The sequence below is a fragment of the Pelodiscus sinensis genome, chromosome 11, assembly GCF_052426305.1.
Source record: "Pelodiscus sinensis isolate ZL-2025 chromosome 11, ASM5242630v1, whole genome shotgun sequence".
Classification (NCBI taxonomy): domain Eukaryota; kingdom Metazoa; phylum Chordata; order Testudines; family Trionychidae; genus Pelodiscus; species Pelodiscus sinensis.
Window position 1 is genome coordinate 12340184 of NC_143062.1, and position 14549 is coordinate 12354732.

Below are 14549 nucleotides of genomic sequence, written 5' to 3' on the forward strand. Positions count from 1 at the left end.
CCATGCTGCAATTCTGTAAACATATTGTATGTGTGAACGAGAGAGAGAATGTTTTAGGAGAGACAAGTGTGAAGGCCACTTCATGCTCAAGTGTCAGAGGAGAGGCCAGAGATTCAGAAGCACCAAATAATTATCAACAACTAAGTGAAAGCACACTGAAGATGCAGATTACCGGAGGCAGACTGATGAACTCTGAAGTTAGTGGCAAGCACCCCTTGACAGGGAATCGATAACAACTTTCACCAGAAAGACAACACCCACGAGGGGTTGTCAGCATATGGATATCAAGTGACTGTGAGAACAACTTCTTCCTGATAAGCATATGTCATAGGAAGATTGATTGTGATGCTGAGTGACTAATCAAGGCCTGACAAGGCAAAATGCATAGACTTGCATGGGAGAAAACCCCTATAAAGGATAGGGTATCTTATATGGTTCCTCGGGTTCTGTCCTGCTAAGACCAAATGGATCATCAGTCCAGACTGACAAGAACCTGGTTGCTTCCTTGCACCCGACCTATCTGGCCAATAGGTCGGGCCAAGCAACAAACTGGTAACTAGTCCATCAGCGTGTGCGTGTGCTACTTTGTTATATTATCAATGAATGCAGCACGTTCCCTTATCTCCCTGAAAAAGGTCCCGTGTGCTTCTTTTAAGCATAACATACTAATCTGTGGTACACTGAGCAATGGATTTTCAAAGGACCCCATGGGAGTCACATATGCAGTCCCATTCAGTTTCAACAGGAGGTAAACATCTTAGGCTCCTTTGAAAATCCCAGCTTCAGTCGATAGTCATTGCTTAGATTTTTGTTGACAAAGATAGGCAATAATTTCACACCTTTTGGGTTGGCATTTGAAGTACGCTAAATTGTGGAAAAATTGATTAGGGCTAAAGATATTAGCATCATGACAGTCAAGTAAAACATTTCTTTTTTAATCTTTGAAATAATTAACCCCCCCATTTGCATGTTTCTGATTTAGAAACTCACTAGTTAATGGATCTGGATGGCCACAACATAGTAAGAGTCTAATAGTTACAAGGGATGAATTCAGAGCCACTTCTACTGTTTCTCTTTCTTTGTATACCTTGTTGCATCTGGACAAACTAGAAGAACTCCTGTTGTTAAAAAGCCAGGGACTGTAGGCATGTGAACTACAGTTATTTCACTGCCCTGCACAAAAGCTGCTGATATTAGTTTATCAATGCTGACTGACCTCTGTGACTGAAAGATGGTTGCAAATTGCCTTCCACCTTCACTTCCTAAATACCAACAAAATGCAGAAGAAACAGAAGAGACCTTTGGAGCAGCCTCCTCCCTCCCCTCGACCACCCCCCCTCCCCCACACACACGCTGCCTTTGATAGAGGCAGCAACGTGGAGGGGGCAGGTGACACCACGGAGACAGTGCTGTGGGGAACTGGCTTTTAAGCCAGCTCCCCTCAGCACAGGCTCCTGTCTCCTCCCCCCAACTTTACTGCCTCTGACATAGGCAGCAAGGGGGAGGAGGGAAGCGAGCAGGCAACAACTGGCTTACATCCCTGCTGGACATATAACTTCTTTGGTGATCAAAATATGTTTTAAAAAGTCACTCCTTCAAAGTTCTGACACAGCAAGAATCAGAGCATTTTTATTTCCTATGTTTTCGCATTTGCATCTTGGCAAGTATTGCTCAGGGAGTGACTGTAGGGCTAGCAGCACTTGGTTCTACAGCCTGTGCTTTGGAGTTCTGTCCTTCCTCAGTGGCGAAGAAGCACAGCATCTACTTCTGATTTTGACTGTCAGTGCCTTACCTTAGAGGATGTACACACCAGTCAAGAAACCATCATTCACCATCAGCTCAAATATTATCCTCTACCTAAATATTATATTTATGGACATTACATTGAAAAGGATCATCAAATCGCCAAAATTTCAATACTCTTCTCGCTTCAGCAAGAATGCGGAGATTGGGATTGTTATTGAAATCTGCCTTCTTTACCAGGCCTGGGCAAAATATGGCCTGCAGGCCACATTCAGCCCACCAAGCCACTGGCTCCGGCCTGTGGATGCTGCGGGGAGACCCAGGCAGGGTCCCTGCTTGCCTTGCCCCACCCGCATGCCACTCAGAAATGCGGTTGTGGGGCGGTTTCACTTCCATCCCAGACCCCGCACCTCCTCCATTAATATCATGAAAGAGTGCGGCCCTCAACCACTTTCCAAATTCTTGGATTGCCTTCCCCTCCCAATCAAAAATTATTGCCACCCCTGCTGTATACCCTGAATACACAGTGGGTTCTCCTATACATTTTTTTCTGTTACATATTTTTCAAACTTCCTACTCTTGCCAACATGCTCAGCTCCATTGGCTTTACCAACAACGAGAGCCTTAGGACTGACAGGCCACATGATTCGTAGATTGTTGTGCAGACCTACCTTTAGTCCAGCAGAGAAAGGCATAACAACATTGTTCAAGTCTGGAAGCTGAAGCTAAACAAAATCAGGCCAGAAATAAAACAGACATTTATGATGTTGAGAGTAATTAACCATTGGAACAATTTTTCAAGGGTTGTGGTGGATTCTCCATCACTGGTAATTCTTAAATCCAGACTGAATGTTTTTCTAATTACGGGGACATTCTGTGGGCTGCGTTGTAGAGGAAATTGAACTAGATGATAAACAGTTCCCTCTGGCCTTGCAAAGAAACACCCATCCCTTGTCAGCTGACTCATGATTTTATATCATTCTAGTTTCTTAATCACAGCATCATATGGTAGGAAGTCAAGGGCAAGGATTTCTAGAAGGATTCTCTTTAATCTCTTTTCAGTTTTATCTCTTATGCGACATCACAAATAAACATCTCTGTAGCAGTCTGAGATCTGCAATAGGCTTCCGTAAGATTCTTTCAGACCTGAAAAACTGTTTCTGCAGAACATATAAAACATCTCAGCACGTGCTGCTTCTTGGAGTAATGAGATATATCAAATAGACTCACTTCCAAACATAACACATTCAATATGCATCCCAAACACTTGAGGCAATAAACCTTCTACTTATGGATTAACAAAGCCCAAAGTTGAAGCCTCGCTGTGGGGGTCATGCAACAGATACCCAAAATCTTGATACCGTAACATACATTCCAATTCTCGCCAATCAAGTCACAGAGGGTCACTTTTTATTCGTTTTTACAATAAAAGATCTGCTTTTAATAAAACTACCTATGACTAATTAGAAAAAAAAAGAAGAAAATGTGACCTCGGTGACATTAATTTCAGAGCAAACACATCTAAACCAAGAATACAGATTGAATGTGTATCAAAAGGACGCACATTCTTCCTTCCATAATAACATTCCATCTGTATGTCTTCTCCAAGTAATAAAGCGTATCCATTTTAAAACTTATTCAACCCAATTTGAAGATGAAGACTGTTGCATTGCTTCCCAAGCTAGAATTCTAGTTATTTATGGTGGTGAGGTTTTGTGTGTTTGATATTTTCCAGACCAACTAGCTCCCTAAGGAAGTGACAATCTAGGAACTGGCAGACAAGTAAATTGAGCTGAGAGGAAATGGAAAGTAAAATATGCTGCTTCTTTTTACTTAATATGAATGTCAAGATTTAATGTAGTCATCATGGCAGAAGTGGATCTTCAAGGAGGACTTTTAATATGCAGAGAGTAGAGCCCTGGAATGCCATTACATACAAAAGGACAGCACTGTAAAAAATATAAAATTGATTGAGGCTGTCAAGAATGGACATACCCAGAGAGCGGAGTATGATTCGTAATAGGACAAGCTCATATAAGAAGGAAGCATCAGAGTTATATAAAGCTTTAAGGGTGACAAGAAGCTGACATGATGCAACAGCTGATGAGGTGCAAGAGGAGCAACAGAAAAAGGGAGGGACATGACCAAAACTAGAAGGAAAAAGACTTTTGCACAGACTGAAAAGGAAAATGTGGACTTTAGAAAGGTAAAAAAGGATGCTAGGAAGATCATAGTGTGGGCCCTCGAGAGACTCAGGAGAAGGAACATGATGCAGGACTTAGACATAGCCTGGACTTGCGGTGCAGGCTGAGAGGAAGAGCTGAAGAATAACTTGCAGATGGGAGGCCCAAGAAGGAAGCCTACTTGGGAGGACTGAGAAAGAAGATGAAGGAGTTTGGTTCGGGACATAGTAAGTTAGATCTGATGATAGAACATGCAAGAATAGAAGCTGAAGAGACAAACCAAGATGTAGGACGGATGGGAAGGAGACAGACCAGGATGGAGCGTAAATCTGGGAGTTGTCTCAGACAAAGAATTTGACAGCCATGAGATCAGAAGGGTGACAAAGACAGTGAGAAAGGAGAGTAGGAAAGAGAGGACTGTATCATGAAAGACTGATGACAGACTAGAAAGGAGAAGAGGATGACTGACAGTGCCAAATGCAGTACAGATACACCACGGATAAGAATGCAGCATAGACTGTAGCGAGAGCAGTTTCAGCAAGAGCAGGCTTTCTTGGAGATACAGGAAACCAAATTGGAAGGGATCCAAGATAACATTTAGATGGAGAGCTTGAGAAACACTACACTCCATAATGAAGAAGAGGGAGATGGAGATGCAGGTGGCATTAAAGGAAAAGTATTGCAGGGTAGGATACACCATGACATCTTGTACACACGTTGTATAGGGAAGGAGCCATAGGACAACAAGAAATTGAGAAAATGAGTAAGCTCAGGGGCAATGGAAGTGCCAAATGTTACCTGCCCCCAGGGATTGGAACCATTAGTTCTAAGTTCTTAGGTGTAGATAGGCTATCCTTGTTGTGGGGCAAATATCATGTGTACCTCACAAGAAGTTGAGACAGAAAGATGGCTTCTGTTTTCAAGGCTGACTTCCTAGTTATTTTAATAGTAGATAAGACACAGCATAAGGAAAGTAACATCAGTGGGCTTACATGGACATATTTTTAAAATAAAGTAAGTTAAAGGAAAAATAGTCTATTCACATAGGAATCATAATTTTTAAAATCCTGGTGGTTTTCTAACCATTGTGTTTTTCACATTTCAACAGAACCCCGTTCTTCAATTTGCAGTTTCTGAAGAGAAGTTTACTTAATCTGAATTTAAAGAGGTGTAATGCTAACGTGTATTTTATTAAGACCTAGTTTCACAATGAAAAAACATGAAAACATGACTAGACTAGACAGCTGCTGAGAAACCATGGTCTGATTGGGAATCTTGTTCTCATGGCCTTTACGGTAAATTTTTTTCCATCTTTCTGTGTTTTTCAAGCATAGCCCACTGACTAGCTATATAGCTTTCTGAAATTCTTCAAAAACACAATATAGAAGATGAATAAGTTTAATAAGGAAGGACAATAAAATTATAAAATCCAAAATAATCTAATTTACCAAGCACAGATAAACTAACCAAGAGCAATAACATTAGCAGAGCTGTGACAAATGCAAACATTTACCCAAAGAGATACAGTACTATAAAATAAACCTAAAACAAACAAAAATTAGACAAATGACTATACTAGCAATAATATCCCTGCATTTTTCTCACTACTACTGAAAATATTTTTTTGGTTTGAATACAAGACTAATTCCTAAGAACCAAGTATCAGAGGGGTAACCGTGTTAGTCTTAATCTGCATAAACAAAGAGAAGTCCTGAGGCATCTTATAGACTAACAGATTTATTGGAGCATAAGCTTTTGTAGGCAAAGACCCACTTGCATCGGACGAAGTGGATCTTTGCCCACGAAAGCTTATGCTCCAATAAACCTGTTGGTCTATAAGGTGCCACAGGACTTCTTATTGTTTATCCTAGGAACCAAACTTTCATTTTGCTTCTGCTATTAAAGATCTCTCTGGAACATGGAAACGACTGCAATATCACAAATTATAATATACAAACTCAAGGCAGGCTAGAATAGCAGACCTTTATAGTTCAGATGACACAACAATGAAAATGGTGTCATTCTGAAAACTGTTGATAAATTAAACAAGCGTAGATTAAAAAACAATGATTTTTTTATAAAAAAAATCAAAAACATTGGATTTTTTATTTAAATCTGATGTTTTGATAAAATGCTTTTTGAGGAAAAACTATGTAAAGATAGTTTTAATTAATATACCTCATAGCTCAAAGCTCTCTCATCATGAAATAAGGATTATTAATTCTAATTCTAATTAATGTAATGTTCAAGAAGGTGTGTGTAAATGATTTCCAAGGGTTCATGGATTAGGGGCCCTATTTTATGGGGTTCTAGAGACTTCTGTAGAGATTATTTGGGTTAATTTTTTATCTATCCAGTGGGACACAGTGCTCAGTCTAGAAGTTAGTTTCTCAGTTCTCAAACTGGGGCTGTCTCCCCAGAGATAACATGCTTGTTAACAGCAAAAATGTTTTAATAAAATAAAATAAATATCTAGAAGTGAGAAATAACATACCTCAACCCTATTGTCCCCTTGCAAATTTGTGAACACAGAGTCAACCCCTTACCTCTCTCTAAAAGTACAAAGTTTTGAAAAGTTCAATGAATAAAAGCCAGTATTTTAAGTTTCTCGTGTTTACCTGGCTGACATAGTCAATTTAATTCTTTTAGTTAAAAACAATGTTAACAACAAACAAAACTGATTTTATTAAAACTTAAATATTTAGCTAAATTCAAAAACTATTATGTTTGTTTTATTACATGTTTGCTGTTGAAGAAAAAAATCCAAAATATATAACATTGTTCTGTTTAACTAAAATAACAATTTACATGTCTGCCTGGTGATGTTGTTCTTCTAATACAGCATGGCAAGAAAATGCTACAAATATTAATGAATTGCCTGTTGAATTGGAGATAGTTCACCTCCCAATGACTTCATACATATCTGCTTCAATTACCTTTGATGAATCAAATAACCAATCATTCATTTTCTGATACAACTGTAAAACTAATCTGAAAAGTTTTCAAAATAAATCACTGTTCAAAAATGTAACCTACATCTATTTCTGAGTTGTGAAGAATATGATTTAAGTTTTGACCGCCAACAAGAATGCACTTTTATGTAGAAAAGCATGATTAAATTGAGTCTTCCTGACTAGTGATTTAAATCAAGGCCACCTGAATTAAACAATTTATTTTGATATGTTATTCAAGCAGAATGGAAAATGGTAACTTGTATACATGCAATGCACTGCAGTAATGGTACATACACTTCTTTGAAAACCCCAGCCTAAGAAGGTAAAGTATCCATATTCCAATCTCAGCCGCAGTGATTCTGACTACCCAAAAAACACTGCTATGTACAATATACACACACGTACACCAGATAAGCATGTGTACCATATGTGTAAATTAAGACAGGCTCATGAGCCTATGACAATGCAGGCAACTGGCCACTTTCAATTAAACATGAGAGTTTAGGGGATGTTATTTAAATTGTCCTTCTCCAAACCAAGAGAGGAAGTGTTTCTCAGCCAGGCTGCTTTACAGTGAAATATGGGCACATATGTGGGTCAGGGTAACTGCAAGTGCAAACAGGAATATTTCACTCCAACACGATGCGTTCCTGCATTCTTCACTAGCCTGGTTCTCACGGGACTGCTCAGACAGGCCACTTGGAATTTTTTAACTGAGAAAGGTCACGAACCTCTGTAAAATTCCCCATTGTCTTGGGAAGACTAGTTTCACATTAATGATGAAAAAACTGCAAAAGCTCTTCTAAAAAAAATTTCAAATAACGTAGAAGAAAAATACCATGAAATTCTCTGACTTCAAGGAACGAAAAGGACAAAAATCAGGATACCCATGAACTATGAACTTAACATGTTTTACACTAACCACATCAACCAATCTTTAGGGAAATTTAAGACAGAGAGAATTTAAGAGGAAGAGACAATCCTGAGCCAAATATCATGTTGGGTGATGATAAACGATGGAAGTATATTTGAAGCCTATTAAAATCCTCCAGTGATTTGAGCTCAGAGAATTAGTATGTGATAAGACTTTATGTATTATATTAAAGCTTGGCTTTATCAATTAAAAATACATCACCACAAATGTCCCATCCCTTGTCTGTCACATCTGATTTCCACTATACATTCAGAGACTGTATTTAATCCACACGAGGGCAGAAATGTTCTTATTACCTAATGGAAATTATCCTGAATTTACCATCTAGACCACATTGTAGACCAAATCATTCCAGATGCAACTCAACTGAAATCAATTGAGTTATATCAGGGATTAACCTAAACACAAAGTTTGTGATTATCTGCAAGCAGTGAGACTGAAGGCCTGGTCACATCACCTATTTTAATCCATTTCAAAGGAAAGTCATACCACTTTCAGAATGACTAATACTGCTGTGTCCACAGTGTGCATCTCTAAATTGCTTTTCAATTACATTACCGAACTATGTACAAACACAACAAGGAATTAGTAGTTAGCATCTGCTGTAATTATTTTACCTCAAGGAGAATTATGTATAATCCCGACTGTTGGTCTTCTCAGGTAATTTGACAATGCAAGTCAACTATTTAAGTGAAGAACATACTTTACAGAGTAGGATAGGAAATTATATTCACGCTAGAATATAGTGAATGCAGAAAAATGTATGTAGAAAATGTTGTTTGTTTTAGAAATGGGTTAGATAACTAAAAATAATGTTACTAGGAAATGGGCACTTGAGAAACTAATTATAACACACCTCTTTTATTTACTAGTGTTACGTATGAAATGTATCAGCACCACCCAAGGGCTTAGTATCATTTCAACTGTGTGATTCACTTATAGCACCAAAACCCAAGTACAGCTCTACACAGAAATAAAATGCAATACATTCCATGGGGGATGCCAGGTAGCATTCTTCCTATTTTGTAAATGCAAACTAACAACAAGAGAAATACCACTTTAACTGTCACACAATACTATAGAATAGAAATGTAGCCATGTTAGTCTGGTGTAGCTGAAACAAAATACAGGACTATGTAGCACTTTAAAGACTAACAAGATGGTTTATTAAATGATGAGCTTTAAAGTTAGACTTTAAAGTGCTACATAGTCCTGTATTTTGTTCACACAATACTATGTACTCTGGAACACATCTGAATGGGTTCCTGGAAAAATATGGCAGAGATTCTAGCTGCCATGTTAGAACTATATTGCAAAGTGTTCTCTAAACCAGTGTTTAGCATGTCCAAGAGCCTGTTAAATTTGTAAAGGTTTTGATATGGATTTTGGTTTGCAGATTCAGATGCTTGGCTCTTGGGATTACTGAACATACGATCATGAGTTTATTTTGCAACTTCTTAACTCAGAAACAAGGTTAATGGGCTTGCATCAACATTAATATGTGACAGAGACATTTAAGCCCAGGATCTTACAGGCCCCCAGAAACAGCACTTTAATCAGGGAAAATGTTTCAAAGGCTATCTAAAACTAGGCCCAGGCACAGTCCACTCCATTGGTTTTTTTTTGTTTTTGTTTTGGGGGTTGTTGTTTTTTGTTTTTTTTTTAAGAAGTTCACAATCTTCAGGAACAACACTATGATTTCCTTATGTTATAGGTGGGGATGTTAGCAAACATTTATTTTTGTAAATGTGTAACTTCAGCGGTTACATGTTTTCATGGGGGGATGAGGGTAAGTGGGAGCTGGTGCTCCCTTCCCCACAAAGGAGGGGGGGAGGCAGGGGGCTCCACAGGAGCCAGTACACACAGGGAGCTGGCTTCCCGTATGTACCGGTTCCTGCCTACCTCCCCACTGCACTGCTGCCTGTGCGGAGGCAGCAGACGGCTCTACGGGAGCCAGCCTAAAAACTGGCTCCCCACGGGCACCGGCTTGCAGAGGGGAGTACAGTCATTAAAATTAACCGATAAGCCCAGGCTTATCAGTTAATCATGTAAACTACTACACGCTAACATCCCTAGTTATATGCTGTTCTGTTGCTCGATCATAGTAATATCGCAGCAGTTCAGAGCAATAGGCGAAAAACAAAACGTGAAACTGACTAGTCTATGAGCTTCTAGGAACATAATGACAAACCAGAAGTTTGCTCCAGAGTTGCAGAGCCCTGTCCCCTACCACCATAAGCAACCCCACCATATAAAACACTCATATTGAATTCACCTCAAGTGAATTCTCCTCCCCCTCCTAGTGTCAAAATGAGCACCTCCCATAAAAAAAACTGTTAAGTTTTTTTTTTAAGCATTTACTTTATTTTTGGAAGAAAATTTATCCCCCTTCCCGCTCCCAAAAAATGAGTCAGAATTTTACAGCCTCTTGATTTCTAAAAAGGGTCAGCAGACAAAAATGTTGTATGGTCATCCTGACCACAGAAGAGAAAAAAAATACACACACTCACATGTGGAAAATTTAACCCTCAAGACAGTAAAAGTCAAAAGCAAGTGCTCATTCAATATTAGTAAGTGGTTAGACACACATTTGTATTGCTTTGCCAGCAATTTAAAGACAATTTCTGAATTATGTCAAGATGTTAATTCTGAAGTGATGTTAGATTTATTATAAATCTAGGGCCAGAGTCTGAACACAGTTATACACAACAATCACTATGTGATTAGTCCTATTTCAGTATATGCCTCTTATACAAATTGTGTGAACACATAAATGCAGTAATAACATTGTTCAAGTTATTATTTCTCATTTACATTAAATCTCTATTTTAATTGCATCTATAATTAAGTAGCATCTAACAGCTTAAGACTGTATTTGCAAATTTTTACTGGAAAATAATTAGAACTGCTCAATAGTATACTGAAGTGTGTTTAAAGTCTGATAATCATTATTATTCAATTCCATTTTCAGCTTTTTTACACAGGCTTGTCACTGTAAAAACAAATGACCATAACATGGAATGCAAATCAATTTACCCTAATTTTGTCCCACACTAACTTGTTGTTATCCAGTATTAAATACCAAGTGTTTATATGCAATACACCCGCAAAGACCTAAACACAAGAGTAATAGAAAATGTTTATATTAAAAATCATGGGAGACTTGTGCTTTTTTAAGTTTTTTCCTTTATTATAATATCTACCTATATCTTTAAAACATCATTATAACTAGGATACACAATCACCTAGGATCCCTCATTTTGGGTTGATGCCTAGTTAGGCCTTAACAGGTTGAGATTTATGATACAGGTGGACCAGGGATGGGCAACTACAAATAGTGGGTGGACCACACATGTGGCCCTCCTTCACCCCTGTGGGCCACAGCAGCCCACTGAGTTCCACCTGTAGCCCTGCAACCCCCCCTCTCAATCTGCTTCTCCCCTCCCCCCAACCTCTTACTGTTCCTCCCCTTCCCTCCCATCACTTTCAAAGCACTCAAATCGCCTGATTTACTCTCTGTCCCCACTCTTCCCTCTCCCTCCCAGAGCTGGAACACCGTGAACAGCTGCTTCATGGCACTCCAACTCTGGGATTTAGGGGGAGGAGCAGGGATGGAATGCAAGTCAGACCATTTCTGGCTCTTCCTGAAGTGGTAGGAGGGAGGTCTGAGGCATAGGAAGTGTAGGGCTCCAGGGCCCCAGGGTACAAGAGTTGTATGGGGGAGGGAGTGCACGGGCCGCGGGTGAAGTCCCTGTGGCCCATGGGCTACAGGTTGCTCACCACTGGTGTATACTATTCAAATCTATTCTCACCCCTCCATCAAAGCAAGAGGTGATTTTTGGGGTGTCTATATGGACACATTTTTCTTTAAAAAGGCTTAATCAGCTGGGCTTATTCACAGAAACAACATTCAAAACATTCACTATCTTTTAAATTTCTGTGGCATCTTTCATTCTGAATTGTTACTCTTGACGCTCTTTTTATACACTGAGCACTTAATGCATTACTGAAATTCAGCCCTTTCTGGGGAAGATCACCACCAATTCTAGTAGCATCACATGACAGTTTAAGGCAGAAAGTTAAAACAGCCTCTCTTTGTGAGAGTAGAAAAACAACAAAAGATAACATAGTTACCAACCTAAAAAATTACCATAACATTGCAGTTAGCAACCTGCCCTTGCCAAAATGATTATGGTTACCACAAGTAAGCATTTTGTTCCAAAGATCTCACCTCCAGCAGCAAAACACTTCAGTAGGGAAGCAATATTAAAAACTACTTTGGAACCTGCAACAGACTCCAGCATTCTAATACATGTGTGCACATCATGCCTTCTTTCCACCTTGCAATCTCTCCTCAGGCTTCAGCACGCTGACTTGTAAACCCTAGTTTCCTTCCCTCATCTGACAACCTCTGCTGCAATTTCTGGGTTATAATTTCCCTTCAAACTCCAAGCCCGTGGAGGACTGAATAAAGAGGGAAGAACCTCCAAGTAACTAAAATCGATAGCCTATTTCCATGTTTATACAGTACCACACCAAACAATGCCCCCATCTTGGTGGGTATCTTAGGCATTACAACACTACCACTGGTGAATTAATTGCTGGTTTTAAAAGGATACCAGAAACTGACAGTTTGACATTTCCTATTCTGGCAGAGTATTAAGCTTGCTCATATTCCAACAGAGTCTGTGCTTATCATTTCCCCCTTTTTATCCAGGGGTTCTCCCACCTTATCCCCCCAAAATCAGGGATAGGTTGAGGAGTGGGAATGGGTCATCTCCTAAAGCATTTCAGGAGCCACTCTGCACCATAAAGCCCCTTGGGTCTTTCCTATCCCCTGGTCTCTAGGTCTGTGCCAGGAGGAGCAGAGGTCACTTCATTGTTAATTCAACTACTGTCCCTTCAAAGGGATGCTAGAGATGAGACAACCCTCCCTCGGCCTCCAAGGGATCACAGGGGAAGGGAGCCAGGGCTGGAGAGGTCAGAGCTGGGTTGCCAGCTTGCACCCTAGAGGCAGCGACCTTTGTCCTCCTCCCAGAACCCCCAGACGCCTGCTCGCTCAGCCCTGACTCAGGCTCCCTACTGAGTCACCAGCGCCACTTCCTCCTGCAGCACCTGGGCTGCCGGCTGCAGAGGGCCCGGCCACACGCCCGTCCCGCACCTCAGCCCAGCCCCCGCTCCAGAGCCAGAGCTGCCCCCTCCCCGCCAAACGCTGGTAAACAAGCAGCAGCCCGCGCGGCGGGAGAAGGCGCCCAAGGCGGCGCGGGCGGAGGGAGCCGGGAGGGGACGCCCGGGGCAGGGCACACGGCTCCCCCAGCCCCCGAGCGGGACGGGAGGCGGCGCCGCACGCCGGGCAGGAGCCGTGGCCGCCCCTCGTGCCAGCGGAGCCCGGGCAAGGGCCCCGGGGCAAGCGGAGCGGGCGAGGCCGAGCCGGCCGGGCAGCAGAGCGGCTCGGCAGCGCCGGGGGCCCCGCCTGCGGCCGTGTGTGCAGCGCGAGCAGCCGGGCCCCTCACCTCGCCAGTCCCGCCGCGCCTCGCCGCCGCCGCACCTGGAGCCCGACATCTGCGCCGGCCGCGTCCCTGCTGCGAGCTGCGCCAGGCGGGGGCGCCCGGCCCCGCTCGCCGCGCCGGCCGGGAGGGGCAGGGTGCGGGGCGCCCGCCGCTCACGGCGCCGGGCTGCGGCCACGGGCAGGGCGCGGCGGCATCGCGCTGGGGCGCAGAGCCCGGCCGGGTCCCGGCGCGCCCGCGGCACAGGGCGCCCGCCGCGCCCGCGCTGATTGGCGAGCCGGGCAGGAGGTGGGGACCGGGAAGGAGGCGGAGCGCCCCGTCCTTCCGAGGGATCCCAAAGCGCTTGGCGGGGGAGCCAGGCGGTGGGCCCGGGGCTGGCGAGGTTTAATGTTCTACCCTCTAGGCCGACTGGAGCCCCGCAGAGAAGCACGAATCAAAAGACACAAATTCGAGGCAGGTATTTTCTCACCACCGCCCCCAAACCACCCGGCTCCCTGGGGCTACCCCGGAAATGTTGCAAAACGCATTGGCCCCTGGAGCTCGACCCCGCTGAACGGGATGTCGAGCAGCCGCATGAGCTCCGGCTGGGGGATATTTTGTTCGCCTGCGGCCAGAGAGCTACACACAGAAAGGCCGGCGAAGAAACCATGGAAGGACAGTATCACCCCAGAGGAAGATCGCTCGTTTTTTCCATTTCTAACGTGAACCTCCCCAGCAAGGGGTAGATCAATCTGGGAGAGACTGGGTTTTCTCTCCTAGCCAGCTGCACTAGTGCCTCTTTATAGGTAATGGTCAGCTTCCCCCTCCCCCCAAACATCTCAGCCTCCTGCCTATTCTTAGGCACAAGTATGCATGGCATGGGGACAAGTTTATTAATAAACAGTCTACCCCGCGAAGGGGCCATCCGAGCTGATTCTGCACGACTACGTTAATGCTGATTTACAGTAGTGGCTCAGAGCCCACTAGGGAAAGGAGGATGCTGTGTACCGGTAGTTCTCAGGCAATCCTCCCCTAGTTGCTGCAGCACAGGGAATGTGTGGGGCAAGATGGATTCAGGCTGCACTCTAGCCCCCACTGGTAGAAGCAGCTGGGTCCTACCTCCACCCTGTGTTTTTCCTCTGGTAATCCGGTAGTAGTAGCTCAAAGGAGACTTGCTGAAAAATCCTAATGTAGAGGAGACTAGTGTTAAGAAATGCTCACTAGTTCTCAAACATGGAAAGGGGAATTC

The 14549-nt window shown here is 42.7% G+C and overlaps 1 protein-coding gene across 1 annotated transcript in view; it reads right to left on the bottom strand.

Moving 5' to 3' along the window:
* PFKFB4 (6-phosphofructo-2-kinase/fructose-2,6-biphosphatase 4) overlaps positions 1–13578 on the bottom strand; it is a 102135-nt gene extending 88557 nt beyond the window's left edge. Inside the window, exon 1 of the mRNA XM_089781078.1 lies at positions 13328–13578. Within this exon, the coding sequence (XP_089637204.1) occupies positions 13328–13376 (49 nt within the window). The 5' untranslated portion in view covers positions 13377–13578. The remainder of the gene's footprint in view (positions 1–13327) is intronic.
* Between the last annotated feature and the right edge of the window lie 971 nt (positions 13579–14549).